Source organism: Pseudochaenichthys georgianus, chromosome 16, assembly GCF_902827115.2.
Source record: "Pseudochaenichthys georgianus chromosome 16, fPseGeo1.2, whole genome shotgun sequence".
Classification (NCBI taxonomy): domain Eukaryota; kingdom Metazoa; phylum Chordata; class Actinopteri; order Perciformes; family Channichthyidae; genus Pseudochaenichthys; species Pseudochaenichthys georgianus.
In genome coordinates, this window is record NC_047518.2 from 18,347,126 (window position 1) to 18,362,501 (window position 15,376).

The window sequence follows — 15,376 nt, forward strand, 5'->3', positions numbered from 1 at the left end:
CTGAAGTCTTGAGTGGATGCAGTTGCTTGGTCAAAACAACTGAGCAGCCTAGCTGAAATGATGCTTCAATAACGGGAATAAAATCCTCCTTTCTCTCTCTTTTCCTGTCTCTCCCTCCCTCCCTTTCAACACAGCTGGCTCTAATATGTGACGTAGAACATCCCACCGGTGGGATGAAAGAAGTGGACCGGTTCCTCCCCCGTCCTGGTGGTCAGGTCCGAACAGTATTTACAGACACACCCATGAGCATTTTTACACAACTCTGAAAGTCACACAAAAACCCCAAAAGGATTATGGGTAAAATGCCAACACTCCTATATTCCCCACTGATATTATGATGATTTGTTACAGATCATGTTGACATTGTATTATGACTCAGACAGTGCCTGAAATTGAAAGAGACATTTGACTGATGTTTGTTTTGATGTCAGACGTAAGTGAGTGTATGACTGTTATTTTTGTCAGTGTGCACTTGAGTGTAGTCTGTTTGCATTCTCCTTACATAAACTTTGGAAAGAACAATGTATTGCTCATAGACCTCATTAATGCTGTTGTCGTGGTAAAACTTCAGAAATTAACATTTGCAGCAGATATGGTATAGGTTTCTTTCCAACATCTTATGACCTTTTGGCTTTACAGACTGATGGGAAAATACTGAATGTGTTCATTCAAGGATACAGAAGTGCGCGTGATACCAAAGGTCCAAGTATCTGACAATGTATATGACAGAATGTTTGCCCTCCTAGAAGGTAAACATGACACGCTGTTACAGGCATATGATAACTATGTGACGATGTGTAACCTGATGTTTGGCCTCTAGGGAGATAGGCATGATAATTGCTCAGCTATCTTGAACAATGCATAGCACACTGCTTTGAACCAGTATTCCTCCATCTTGTGAATGAAAAACACCCTCTCTTGTATATAAGTGAGTGAAGGACACTGTTCGGGAAACTAATTGTATAAAGAATAACTTTTTTCCATTGAAGTACCTGCAAACTCTTTTAAATTATTGTTTCTGATAAGAGCGCTGGTCAGGATGTAACTGGACAGAGAAATGCTGACACATAAAGTTTAATTACATACTCACCTAACAATCCACTGTCCCTCCGCGATGTGTTATCCAGAATATGTTGAAAGCATCTGAGTGGTTGGGTGGCTTGGATCGTATGGAAAATGAGAATGAATGTCCTGTACCTTGAGTGACCTTAAGTGACATGTTCAAAATAAAATAATTGAAATGAACGAATAAGTACAAATAATATTTGTAATAAAATAATAAAAATCAACATAACATGATATTGAGGGTGTGCTTTACAAAACAAAGAAGAGGGTGAAAAGGAATACCAATTTGAAAATGGTGGCATAAGAAAGTGAGGAAAACAGAACAAGAATGAGGATCAGCAAAATAATGGGCTGAAACATCTGGATGGATGACGGTTAAGTCAAAAGGTTGGGGGAAATAGAGAGGCAGATTGACAAGTAGTTATAAAAGTGCATATTAGAAAACAGAAATGTGCTGTTTGATCAAGTGTTTGCATTATCTTACAGACAGTGGTTCTTCTGCCTGTTTGTCCTCCTGCCTGGGGACATCCAGCCGGTCTATGAAGCTCTGCAGCTCCTTCCTGAAGGCCTTCAGCTGGGCGTTGATTCGATACAGCAGCTCATGGTCTCTGATCCTGTGGAGCACATATAAAGTGTGTTTGGACTTGACATATTGCTTGTACTTAAAGAAAGGGTGAGGGTGAATTGAATGGGGTGATTCCTAACCACTTTAATGTGTCTTATACCTGCCACCTTCCTCATCCTCTTCCAGCCTGGCAAACAGCTCCCCGTTGGTGACGAATACCCGTGCCTCTGCGATGATAGTGCTGGTATCTGTGATGAGCCTATCGATGGTCCGACCCAGCCTCTCCGCCTCCATGCAGATGTCTATCATCTGCTGTCGGTCCTTCAGGCTTCTCGATAAAAAACGACTGTCTACAGGTGAGAAAAGGGAACGTGTCGGGGTGAGGCAGCGGATGTTCCTCACCTCGTCTGAGTCACTCTCCCCTCCTATAGGGCCCTCACGCTTGCGGTGGGGAGGGAGGAGGCGAGGGGAGGATGTGGAGGCAGAGGGGGTGTCGTCGTCCCGTCCTCCATCACTCTCTGCGTCACTGTCCCGGGGGCTGCTGCGGATCCCCAGGTGGGAGGCCAGGTCATAGCGCTGCATGTTGGAGAGCAGCACACGGTTCTCGTACTGGAGCTGCATGACTTTGCCGCTCAGTTCATTGATCTGCAGACGTGCCGCTTTCAGCTCCTCCTGGAGGACCTCCATTTTAGCGGAGTCAGCTCCTCCTGGGGTTGAAACAAGGCGCCAATGAAAAGTAGAACACCTCCGCAAATTAGACTTACATGTGCAGCTTCTGGAGGCTTTGTGAAACACACTTGTTCAGATACAGATTTGTCAAGCTAACAAGAGCAGTCATCTCCTGCTTGGGCAGTGCAGACTTACTGAAAGATGAAATACAAACAAACCTCCTCCATATCTCGATCCAGCTTCATGGTTTCCAGCCTTGTATTTCAGTTTATTGAGTTCATTCGTCACCTAGAGATGAAACTGAATGTTATTCCCAATTACTCTTAAGTGCTGCAAGTGTGAACGCTTCATACATTTGCATTTCTTATGCACGAGGCTTACGTAACAGACAAACTTAAAAAGGCCTCAAAGTCATTGATGATGCCCAAAATAGCACGAGATACACAAGAAAAGAGGAGACACTTTACATCTTAGGTCTCTGAAATTAAAGCAGTTTCATGTTGCCGAGTAATTATATCATATGATATTTGCAGTACATTGCCATTTTGAAATAAATATTTTGAATGGACTTAAAATACTTAAAAATGCTTCAAATAGACATACCCTGTGATAGACATTTGCTGAGTCTTTCCATATGAAACCATTACTGTATTGTAGTCACACTGTGCAATGTTTAGATCTTATGGTAATAACACAGTTGACCTGTTAAGATATTAGCCCTTTTGGGAGCGAACCACCTACCTTTTTGTTCTCTTCTTCCACATCTGCAAAATTCCTGCGGAGTAGTTCTGCCTCGTCCTCCACCAGCTGAAGCTGCTGCCTCAGCTCTGACAAGGCCTCGCCCTGCTCTCTGCACTGCTGACCTCCAGCACCAGAACCATCCAGTCCTGCTGCCGCCAGACTAGGAGAGGAAGAAGCATTCATAAACTGTGACATTTCATAAACAGACGCTTCTTTTCAATTCTAGTTTTAGAAGTGTCCTCATACAGTCTGGTTAGACCATGTTTAACATTTTCTTGTCACAAACTATGTCTTATTTGGTAAGTATGAGGCTTTCCTTTCCTACTGTTTCAATCATGTATGAAAGCCAAGTACCTGTCTTCCCTCATGTCATCCAGTTCAGCCTTCAGCCCCCTGTTCTCCACCTCCAGCTCCACAATTTTCCTGCCCAAGATGTTAGCTTCCTCCTCCACCAGGCGCAGGCGAAGTTTCAGCTCTGACTCTCGGGTGGTGGGGGGCCCTCCAGCCTCACCTTTAGGCAGAGGGCTGTCCACGTCCCCGTAGAAGGAGCGGTACTTCTGCAGCTCATAGTCCAGGCGGTCCTTCTCCTTGTCAATCTTTGCCATTTTCTTCCTCATCAAGATGGCTTCCTCCTTGATGAAGGCAAGCTGGCATTTCAAATCCTCATTTTCTTCCTGTGGTTTGGGAACAGAGATTCTTTATTCATTACGGATGTTTTTTTAAAAAGGGGTTTATTTCCACACTGAGAGTTCTAATAAATTACGTAATATTTGGGATCAGTTTGAATGCCTCAGCACATATTATAATGGAAAGATAGTCATATTGTTTTTGTGGTTCTCTCACTCACTAAAAAGTATAACTCTTGTTCATTACATTGTGGTTTTAATTGAAAATTGCATTGCAAAACAACCACATTATTGAGCATCTCTGTTGAGTTTATAACTTAATAAATCATGTAAATGCTGACTCACCTCGATAGGAGTCTGTGGAATCTTTCTCTCTGCTTTCGGCCCATCCTTGCTTCCTTTCCTTTTCAGTGAGAGCTGCAGGGAAACAGTGGTTACATCATCATCATCATCATCATCATCATCATCATCATCAGTTTACCGTTTTCTTACTGAAGGCAGTGATATCATCCAGATGTACAGTGTGTGGCACTGAAGGCTCAGTATTTGAAAAACAGGACTGTTTAAAGCCACCCTCGAGAATGTTTCTGGTAAAATATTTAAATCACAGTGCTCACAGTGATTTAAAAAACACCCGAAAAAACCAAACTAGTATTTATTATTCCTTTTTATCATGTTTGTAAGTAATTCACTAATAATATAAAGAATAGAAAACAGTGTTTGTGTACAGAATTCACCATTACACAGTATCATGTTTTACCCTCTCCCCACATCTTAACAAGCGATGAAAGAACACATTTGGTATTTCCTCACCTCTTTGGCTTTCTCCAGTTCATTCTGCAGTGCCTGCTTGGTGACCTCCGTCTCTATCAGCTTCTGCCTCAGATTCTCATTCTCATCCTCTGTCCTCGTCCTCTTCTCCTCCACATTCTCCAGCTCATGATGTAAGCGCACAGAGACATCCTTAGCCACCTGGGAGAAGAACCGAGACAAGGACACAGACGTGAGAGAAGTTGTAAATATTGATGGAGATGCAGTGGCGGTTTTACGGGGTGGCAGCTGCCACCTCAGAAAAATGCCTTGCCACCCCAGCTGCCACCCCAGTTGGCAGCTTTGTTTTGAAAGAAAAGTTGTGGCTCATCGGACATTTATGAGAGAAAATCTCTAATGTCCGAGTGCAAGTGAATGCAGCACAAGACGGGAGCCTTGTAACCCCTCCCCCTCTGGCGCGAGCTTGGAAATATGATTGGCGGCGATTTCCTTTGAACGGGGGACAGCGCAAAACGAGAAGCATTTCGGATCCAAGTAGACGGAAGGAATGAGGTATTTGCGGTCAGGGTATGGCTGGGGTAGGCTAAGCCATACCAATAAATGCCCCACCTAAATTGCACTGACAGCAGTTAGTACAATTTATTTCAGTAGCCACTTGTCTGGAAATACCGAAGACTAGAAACGGTTTTGAAAACTTTTGTCACGTAGTGATCGTCTTCTCAATAGAACATGTTTGATAATGTCTTCTGACCAATCAGAATCAAGATAACGGCATGGTGTTGTTGCAGGAAGTCCCATGGGAGCCTGCCTGCAGACCTCCACTCTCAGGACAGTTCCGGTGCAGACCTCCACTCTCAGGACACCTCCACTGTCAGTACAGGAAGTGACGATTCTGACGCGTTTTTTCCCCGCCCACCGAAGGACTCGTTTGATGGAAATCACGGAGGTGATGAGTCCGACCACCGTGCACTTTAGGTCGGCCTTGGTCAAGCCCTTTTGACCCCCCCAGCCTGGTTATCGTAAAAGTTTTTCGCTCAAATGACACCATGGAGATATGTAACGGGAGTTGACAGGGGACTCTGTCCTCCTCACGAGTGCCTATTTTCGGACACTTTTTTCCACTTTCCCCCGGTTTTATTAATTTCTTAGGTTATTTCACCCGGTTTCTACCGGGGACATTGCCCGGTCTCGGGTGTCGCCCCACGGCCTGTGTCCACCCCCCACACTCATCCATATATTAACGGATTTTGACAATTGTTGTTGCATTTTTCTCCTCTCCTCTCACTGATCGAATGGCAAACGCGACCCACTGTCGGAGGGCCTCCGCGCCGGCCGATATGAGGCGTGACCAAGACGCACAGTCCAGGGGTCCCACGGGTCCCGCAGCGGGGTGGAGGTTCCCAGCTGGAACCTCTCCACCTCCGCCGCGGTGCACCCGGCAAACACGGTTGTTTCTCGAACCTTCCACTGTTGTCTAGCGGGTGTAACTAAAATACAAGATGTCGTATTTATATATATATAAATAAATATATATATATCTATATAGATATATAAATAGATAATAAGTGTCAGTGCTATTTTATGTTGTATTAGCGTGCATTTCCTGTTCGGAAAGTGGCGCTGCGGCTGTACTGATAGTAACTACAATACAAGATGTCCGTATATATCTATATATATATATATATATATATATATATATATATATATATATATATATATATATATATATATATATATATATATATATATATATATATATATGTATTATATTAAGTGTCACGATCCGATTTTATTTTGTATTTGCGTGCATTTCCTATTTGGAAAGTGGCACTGTGCTGATAGTGGTGATTTTATTTTGGAATTCTTAGCGTGCACTTCCTGTACTGACAGTGGAGGTGTCCTGAGAGTGGAGGTCTGCACCGGAACTGTCCTGAGAGTGGAGGTCTGCAGGCAGACCCCTCTCGGAAGTCCCGACGGAGAATACCTTTGCGGTAGTACATATACATCGATACAACATTACGTGTTGATAGAAATCAACACGTAATGAAATAAGACCCCACGGTTTGATGATTGATAGGTGTGTGTGGGCTGTCTTTCATTTTGACACACAGAACAATGGGGGCTATCCACCCTTATCCACTAGCCTATGTAAAGTAATTCACACAGCCTCTTCCCTCTTCTCTCTGTGAGGAGCAGCAGGTTCAGCTTTCAGAACAAAGTAACAAAAAACTAAAATGGTTAAAATTCATTTTTTTAAATATGTCGTGTAGTAATAGATTTATTTATTTTTCTTCTCAAGAGAGTACCAGAATGTGTATTTTATGTTAGTATAAAAAAATCGCCGGGGGAGAATCCCCCCAGACCCCCTGCAGGGGTTGGGTTTTCAGCATGTCAACTCTTTCACCTGTGGGGAAATTGCACGATTGGCTCCAGGTCGCCCTTTTTATTTACTACAAGACAAATGTGCCTTTTTATTTCATAGAGTTGGATTGAGACAGGGAAATAATCTAAACCTCACGCGTGGCGTTTCACTGTCAAGGGGGGCGTGTATGTAATTACATTGCAAATACTGATTTGAGCCCCACCACTGTATAGCCCTACCATAGATTACCCAACACAAATACTCTGGCGCCGCCACTGTTTGCGGTCTACAATGACAGAGAAGAGCCTGTCAAGTTTGGCTGTACTCAGCATTGAATCAAAACGCACCATAGCTTTAAATCTTAATAAGTTTGTGAGGCGTTTTGCTGATCAAGATGGTAATCGCCACATTCAGCTGTTATAGGCATGCCAACTTGATGCTCTGCTCACAGATGTGTCGATGAGAATAATAAACTGTTAAGATGATGACCTTACGTGTGTATAATATTTTTCTTCTTTGTGGGGTTCTGCCCCCAAAAAAAGTAACCACTTTGATTTAACTAAGCCAGTAGGTAAGGACTTTCCACTGGATCATAACTGCAGCGATGTTTATGTTTTAGCTGAATACACGTTTTTTTAACCCTAACTGATGCAGTTAGTCACTTCTTTAATGTGTGTTCTTTCTGATGTAAAGTCAAGGTTGTAACTGTTTGTAATGAAGTTGTGGGGCGCTGAACTGTTCTTTTGATTCTTTTGATATATGATAGTAATTACTTGTCTTTCAAATTTGAAGGAGGGTGAGCAAGCATCTTGAGGAACATTCATCATTAACTCCTCCAAAAAATATAGTTTATTTAATAATAACACTGAATATGTGAATCATAACAGTGATTGACAGCTGATAGGAATAATATGATTGTTAATAGTATCATATTCATACAGACAAACATCGATGAGACAGTTAATGAATGTACTTATTGCAGCCGTCTGCATAGATGTTGTACCCCTGCTGGTCTAAGAGTGAAACCAACTCATTCAGTTAAAATTCATTAAATTACGTCTGCCACCTTATATAGTTATATTTATGGCTTTACTGATGTGCCACAATAATTTCACCTAATGTTATTGAGTTAAAATATTAATATTGTGGCTTTCCAAGTTAACATTGATTGATATGACTGCGATTAAATCAGCATATACTTCTGCCAGGGGATGCCACCCCTCAAATTCTCCTGCCACCCTCTTGCCATCTAATGAATATTTGTATAGATCCGCCCCTGTGGAGATGGTAAAAGTTAAAGAATGTTGCTCAGCTGGCTAGACTCACCTTGAGGTCTTGCTCCAGACTTCTGAGCAGCTCTCCATCCACCTCGCCACTTTCTGCAAACCGGAGCCTCTTCCTCTCGGCCTTCTTCACCCGGTACTGAAGGATCCTGCAGTTCTTGTTGGCTCTCTCAAGCTCCCTACGCATGTCATGCAGCTGGCAGGCATCTTCCTCATAAAAGGTGTCCCGCATCTCATCCATCTCTGCCCGCATCTCCTCAATTTCAATCTGGCAGAACATTTAAAAATGCATCTTAAAATAGTTAAAACTCCCTCAATGACAAATGTTCCTTTCCTTTTAATTAAATAATATTCAAAAACAAAGCATGCAGCTATATGTGCAGTAGGCTAAAATATAGCCTGACAGCAAATACAACAGGTGCTACCATAGCATAAGCTAATAATGCCAATTTCTATAAATACATAAAAGTGATCAGGCTTGCAATATGTTACAAATGTACCTTTAAATCCTCGTTTTCATCCTCCAGCCTCTCTATGTCGTCTTGCAGTCCCTGGTCCGGCTGTGGAGCCGGCTGTGGACACTCAAGCTCAGGGGACAGCTCCAGCTCTGAGGCCGGCGGTGAGGCTGATTTTGTCTGCATCTTTGTCCCTTTCTTCCCCAAGCTCTTATTCAAATGGAACTGTATAAGCTCGGACTGCAAGCATCCCTCCTTCCAGAAACCGGGTCCGCAGCCTATTGTGCTTTTAGAGCTCTTCTTGTTGCTGCTCGTCGCCGCCTCCCCTCCCTTCGGGGTTTTGCTCCTCAGTTTGGGGGATTTAGATGCGCAAGGCTGGTCAGAGACGACGCGGTTTGGATCTGCTCTGGAGGGCGAGGAGGCATCAGCAACAATGCGGGGTGAGTCTTCCGGTGTGTGGATGCCGCCTCGGCTCAGCGTCGGGCTTTCAGCACCAGACGCCTGAACAGCAGCCGCGCCTCTGACGGCAGGAGCGCCGCCGGCCTGCCGCTCCCTTGAAACGGGGGACTGACCTCGGCTGCTTCGGCCTCCTCCAGCCTGCTTTGCCGCGATGGGCTTTGCCGAGGTGCTGCCCTTCTGCGTGGCTTTAGATCCCCCGTCTTTAGAGCCGGCAGGAGACGAGGAGCGTTGCTGCTGCTTCCGGCTGCTATTGTCTGGCTGGGATGGGTTCATCATGGTGTCAAAGGCTCAGCTCATCCCCAACAACATCTATACCCTACACCAGTTTCCCTGCAGAAGGAAAACAATGGACTGTTCAGCTTAAACGATGGATGTGATTAAGGATAAATATCAATCCTCAGCAAGACGATCAAGTAGTCCACGTTTGTTACTTGACATGAGTGAAAACTGAAATGATTTGGTTAATTAAACGCCTTGGATTTTTAGATGTTTTTGTTTTTGTTTTTTTACATAGGCGAGGCGGCCAGCACCCAGACACAGGTACGTGACCACAAATAATAATGCATCCGGCCATTCATCCCCTGTTTGATAAACTGGGATCAGCTGCTGCTCGGACAATTAGACAGCCACTCGCGTTTCCTCCGAAAGGGCGAGAGAGAGAAAGCAAAGAGAAGGCAATGTCATTGGCTATTAAACCTACAGCAGCCAGCTTGCCATTACATTCACCATGTTACATGTTTAGTTGACAGAAATCAGATGGCCTATGTGATTTTATCCTCGAACAACCCAAAAGAAACAAAGGACGGTCCAGCTTCTTGATATTAAATGATGAGCCACATCCAGGCTGTGCTCTGCCATTTCCCGTCAGCTATCATCTTACTGATCATATATGCTATACTACCCGATGACTCATTACTCAAATGGATGGAAGATAAAAGTATCAGAAGCAACATCGTGTCTCTTGCCTGTTTCACAGTTGGCACAGTGTATGCATTTTTTTCTTTTGTCTATTTTTAAAGCACGAAAAAGTCGACTGCTTGTCACACAATCCCTCATTCAGTGCTGTTTAAATGAGGAATTAAATTAGTCCAAACAAGCAAGAAAGCAATGAGTTTTTTTACATACAAATAACAGGAAGCAGCAACAGCACCAACCATGAGGGCCTGACAGTACAGAACATAATGTGGACCAGTCACACATTTGCCCTTCATTACAGGTTACTGTTGCCTCATTTATCTAAAACACACACATGCTTTTGAAGAAAAAGAGTTTATCACGTGGAATTTATGAAGCTTTAGATGTATTTTCTTACCTTTTCTGGTTGATTTGTCGGCTGCTGAAGGGTAGTGGTGATGGGGAGGCAGAAGGGATGCTGGCTCGAGCGCCTCCCGAGCACCGAGCAACCTGTTTCAATATTCATGACATTACATCATCGCTGGGAGGGCCGAGGCTGCACGGAAGTGGAGCTGGCTGGCAGGCTGCTCTCATTGGAAGGAGACAGGATGCTCTCTCTCTCTCTCCCCTTCTCTCTCCCTCTGTCCAACAGTGATTGGATGCAGCCAAATGCAACTACATTAACCTTTTATTCTGTCATTTGAATTGACCTTCAGCATATTGATTTAAATGTACCACTAGATAATATGGGACTGTTCCAAAGTGTTATAATATGTTTTATATTCCAAGGGCAGTGCACTTTATGCCAAGAGAAAGGAGACTTTGCAGGTACAGCTTATTTATCAAGAATGTGGGACTTTCTGTACACACAGGAATTATATCAATATAACCTCATGGTTTACTTGATATTTTCATATTGTTCCTTGTCTCCTTTTCTTTCTGTCTGTCTTTCTTTCTCAGACTGCAAATGAAGCTGTTGCACATTGTAGTCATGCAAAGGCCCAGAAATCAGTGTTCAATGATGTTTGGAGACGGGTGAGTGTGCCTTGCCTAATGTTGTCAAGGGATAAATATAACATTCAATTTAGAAAGCTGCTTGCCATTCATTTCTCCCAGAATTAGTTTGAATCTGTATTGTCAGGGAATAGGAATGTACAGGATTTGGTTTGCAAACAGGTTCATGTGAGGTTTTCCAATGGAAACGTTTACTGAGGACCTCCTCATACACTCAGTGCATCTTCACTTTATTGAATTATACTGCAGTGGGCCAGACCCATCTCGCCAGTCATTTGGAGTTTCTAACTCTTGGCCCTGTGCCGACAAGATAAAGCGCACACACCCATGGCTCATAGTTGTTTAAAGATACACCACAAAGAGGCAGGCTGGTGGCACCATCCCCTGTGAGCAAAATAACAAGTTAGTCTGCAGGAAGCGCAAGGGATGAGTTGAAAGCTAGGATTGTCTCTGCTCTGAAAGTGTTATGGAATGGATTTAGCTTCCGTCAATGCTTCAGTGACCACAGCTCTTAGCCTCCTCTGCAATCCATTTGTTTCTGTCACAGACTTTTACAAACTATATCTGCATCCATTGAGAAATAAGACTGCCCTCTGTAGTAATCACAGTTTAATTACCAGACAAGATGTTGCGGGGCCAATCGGCCAGCTTTGGCCAAGAATGATGATTATTTTCTCTGAATGGGATAACAGATGTTTGGGGATTTTCACCCCCTTCCACAGTGACACTCACCACTTCCCCCACCTATCCTCTCCTTCTGCCCCAGGCCTATTCAATCATTTGCTTACTTAAAGTGACAGATGTCTGCATCATGGGGGCGCCCATGTGCCAGATAAGATCACTTATTATTCTGCTTCGTCTCAAGTAAAAAAAAAAAGAGTGTGTCCTCATGAACCGAGAAGACGTCAGTTTCTTTAAATTGCTGGGAATTAATCCTCAATTATGTATTCCTTTTAATCTCACACTGGGATTGAATTCAATTAAGATTATTTTTTTAAGATCAAACAAAGATAATGACACTCAAACAATTATTGTCAACACCCCCTTTTCTCTGCTCCCTTTTTCTTTCATCCAACACCATGCACTGGTGATAGCAGAAGGGTATATGTGAGAGAGAGAGAGAGAGAGGGAGGCCATGATGAGCTTCCATCTAAAAATAACACCCTCATTCATGTAACACTCATAAGTCTCTCATTCTCACTTTCTATATTATTCACCAACACCCTAACCCAGGATCATCACACTAACACTATGTCGACAGGGATCCCAGGCACTGCCTCAGTCAGGAATATTCTGCAGTGTCATGATGCAGTATCAGTGCTGGGTTTACTGTTACTTCTGAACACAATCATCAGGGGGAGATTTAAAGTATAGTCTTATACATACATTTGTATTGTTTAATTAATTGAAAACATATTCTTAAAATAATGACATTCCATGGCAATGAAAAATCATAAGTCTCTAAGCCCTTTTTCTGGCAGGTAAACAGGAGGGATTTGTGATCTAGTGCCTTATTGGTCTAAAACGTGCAAAACACGCCTGTCTCGATTCTCAGTTGCTGTGCTCCAGATATCAACTGAGCTTCTGACAGGCAGGACAATTGTTCCTTTTCTCTTAAAAACACATGGGATTTCACTGAAGGATGCACTTCTGCACAAATACAGACACACCGACTGGTATAAATGCTTTTTATAGTATATGTACTCATGCTCTATTCATGGATATGAATAAAGAATGATATCATTTTGTTTTATTAAGTCCAACATTGGAATAAAGGCATTAGTTTGACTGATGTGAAATTGAAAAGCCACACATTAATGAGATTACACTAATGAGCATTAATACAAAACTAGCACATTTAAGCTAAGGCTATGGATGCTAGGCAGACCGAATCTGCCTTTGTGTCAAAAACAAATGGTAATAGCTTACTATTTTATAAGCACTGCAAGTGCCAATGAAAAAATCAGCTGTCATAAATCATTGGGCTTCTAGGATCCTCTTTCACATCGCTCTCGCTCTCGCTCTCATGCTTTAAGGATGTTTTTGTCACCCAGAAGAATCATGTCAAAAGGGCTGATAAAGTCGGAAGGATAAGTGGACACCATCCAGGGACATTTTTTTGGTATGGTTTTTTTTTTGTGACCGAGTTGTGAAATGATAGCTTGAAGAATAACAAACATCAACCATGTAATACCCCTCTGCTAGTGGAGGCCTCCCACCCATACACTCTGCAGGAGGGTGCACACAACACACTGTTTCTCAATCTCTCTCCACACACACATGCAACCTCTACTCTCTAATCCACCCACACACACTAAGCACTTTAACGCTGTTAAATAGTTTATTGCGCTGTGGCTGTTTCCCACGGAACAGCTGATTCAAGGAGAGGAAGCAGGAGAAGGGGGTGCACTGGGAGAGGGTGCATTGGGAGGGGGTGGGGTGTATTTGGGAGGATGAGGGGGTAGGCGGTGTCAGACAGCTGCTGTGTACAGTTACCATGGAAACCTTTGTCTACATTCATCAAAATTGAGGAGAATTCAGGGATGGGATGAGCTTTGTTACAAATGAAATGTAAAGAGTTGTATCTTTTGTCTACCAAACAGGTTTCCAGGGATTGAACGGTTTTATCTTTCCAGTTCTTTTTCATTGTATTTAAGATATGATAGTCACGACCCCACCCTAAATTGGAAGCATACAAATACTGCTGCAGACTTTGATGCGTATTGTCAATATTGGTGAAGGGTAAGGGGGTATAACATGAAAACAAAATTGTGACCTACTTTATTTTTCATTTAGTTTGTTCATACCCAAACAAATCTGTTTAAGTTTTATTACAATAGATGGTTAAAAGATAGACGACCAACAATGCCATGGGAGCTTCACCCTAGGAAATAGACACAGGGCAATGTGTTACCTTTGACCAAAACCCGTAGTTTCACACGCAATCAAGACACAGGTTGGTTTAGTAAGAGGCCGAGGGACTCATTATAAAATATAAACACATTTTACTAAATTGAATAAAAGAAAAAAGAAAAGGAAACTAAAGATATGGTTGCTAGAAGATAAAATAGTTCAAAAATAACAGAAATATCTAGTTCAAATGATCTTTATCACCAAATGTATTTAAAGTAGATCATTACATTCTTACATTTAAAGTTGGAGTATATCTAGAAAAAAAAACTAAAAAGCGCCGAGGCCAGTAAATTGTGTGGCAGGCTACTTTTAGTGAAACTAGGGTGCTACCGTGCCACCATATACTCACCAGGGGCAGTCACATCAAACCACACAAACAGCAAACAGGTAACTCTCTTGCTACACAACACTGAGGGTAAGCACAAAGCTATAGGCAAAAAGCTACAAGCTAAACATAACGGTAAGATAACAAAAATGGGCAAAGCAAAAACAAAACCCATGAAGTAAGCCAAATGCAAATCAAAACACAAGGCAAAACAATAGCAAAAACAACCTACAAAAAGGTTAAATGGGGTTGAAAAGGGCTCACCATTCGCCATACAAATAATTAAAAAGTTTGAGCACTACTCACTACAGGTATGATGTTTTAACAAACTACAGGCGTGCACGACAATTGGAAGCAGAACCAGTGATCATTCAAGATAGAGACTGAGGAAAGAAAAGTATCCATGTGTTAAAATAGACAACCTACCTGTACCACTGACCACAGGGTCAAAGCTCAAAACAAAGGTCAACAGGTGCCTTTTATAATCAGCCCTAATGAGGGGAGTGGTCGGGGAGGAGTCAGGCCTTCAGCTGCATTCAAGACCACTACACTCTTTTTGAGAGCATACCCACTTCAGTACATTGATTACAAAGACAGAAGTTTGGGAAAGCCAGTGACAACAACTGTCAAAGTTATACGCAAGGTGTGTATTTTGGCTTCAATAGTGGCATTATAAGTTATTTGTAGGGGTAGTGGTGGTCTAATGGATAGTAAGGTGGGCTGTAGATTGGAAGGTTGTGAGTTCAAATCCACTAGTGTGCCCTTGAGTAAGGCCCTTAGCCCTTAGTTACTCCAGGGAGAATGTCCCTGTAAGTCGCTATGGATAAAAGTATCAGCTAAATGAAATGTAATGTAATTTGTAAAAGAGAAATACCACAATCGGAAAATACTACCAGTCCTACATCCAAGTATTCTTAGCGCAATGTAAAATATAAGAAGGTTAAATACTTATGATGCTAAGTGTTCCTTTTCTAAATGATTACATATCTAACGCTATCGCATTATTATTAACATAAAAGCAGTTTTGTATTGTTGAAGTTGGTTAAGGTACAGCACCTGGTGACTACTTGATATGCACTGGATATATACGACAATCTTATCGCATAAAGTATCTGAAAAAAAGATACTGAGGTAAAGTGCAAGTACCTTGAAAATGTACCTTAGTACGGCACATAAATTGATATATTTATATTCATCCCAACTATGGAGAGTTTTGGAAAAACACCAAGGCGAT

General features: G+C 42.5%; 1 protein-coding gene across 1 annotated transcript; it reads right to left on the bottom strand.

Annotated features, from left to right (window-relative positions):
* Positions 1-1,113: 1,113 nt before the first annotated feature.
* On the bottom strand, positions 1,114-10,522 carry LOC117460937 (microtubule cross-linking factor 3). The gene is made up of 11 exons (XM_034102573.2): positions 10,309-10,522; positions 8,583-9,326; positions 8,126-8,350; positions 4,480-4,638; positions 4,012-4,083; positions 3,395-3,714; positions 3,041-3,200; positions 2,518-2,587; positions 1,791-2,337; positions 1,550-1,679; positions 1,114-1,425 (listed from the first exon to the last, which is right to left on the bottom strand). The coding sequence occupies exons 2-11, from the start codon at positions 9,270-9,272 to the stop codon at positions 1,315-1,317; spliced, it is 2,484 nt and encodes an 827-aa protein (XP_033958464.1). The 5' UTR covers positions 9,273-9,326; positions 10,309-10,522; the 3' UTR covers positions 1,114-1,314.
* Between the last annotated feature and the right edge of the window lie 4,854 nt (positions 10,523-15,376).

What these genes read in the sequence shown, in the direction of transcription:
- LOC117460937 (XM_034102573.2), bottom strand. Translation starts at nt 9,272, where the DNA reads ATGATGAACCCATCCCAGCCAGACAATAGCAGCCGGAAGCAGCAGCAA. An exon ending in AACTGGAGAAAGCCAAAGAG is followed by an intron (nt 4,084 to 4,479) that starts GTGAGGAAATAC and finishes GTTTCCCTGCAG; the next exon opens with CTCTCACTGAAAAGGAAAGG. An exon ending in GAGGATGAGGAAGGTGGCAG is followed by an intron (nt 1,680 to 1,790) that starts GTATAAGACACA and finishes TGTGCTCCACAG; the next exon opens with GATCAGAGACCATGAGCTGC.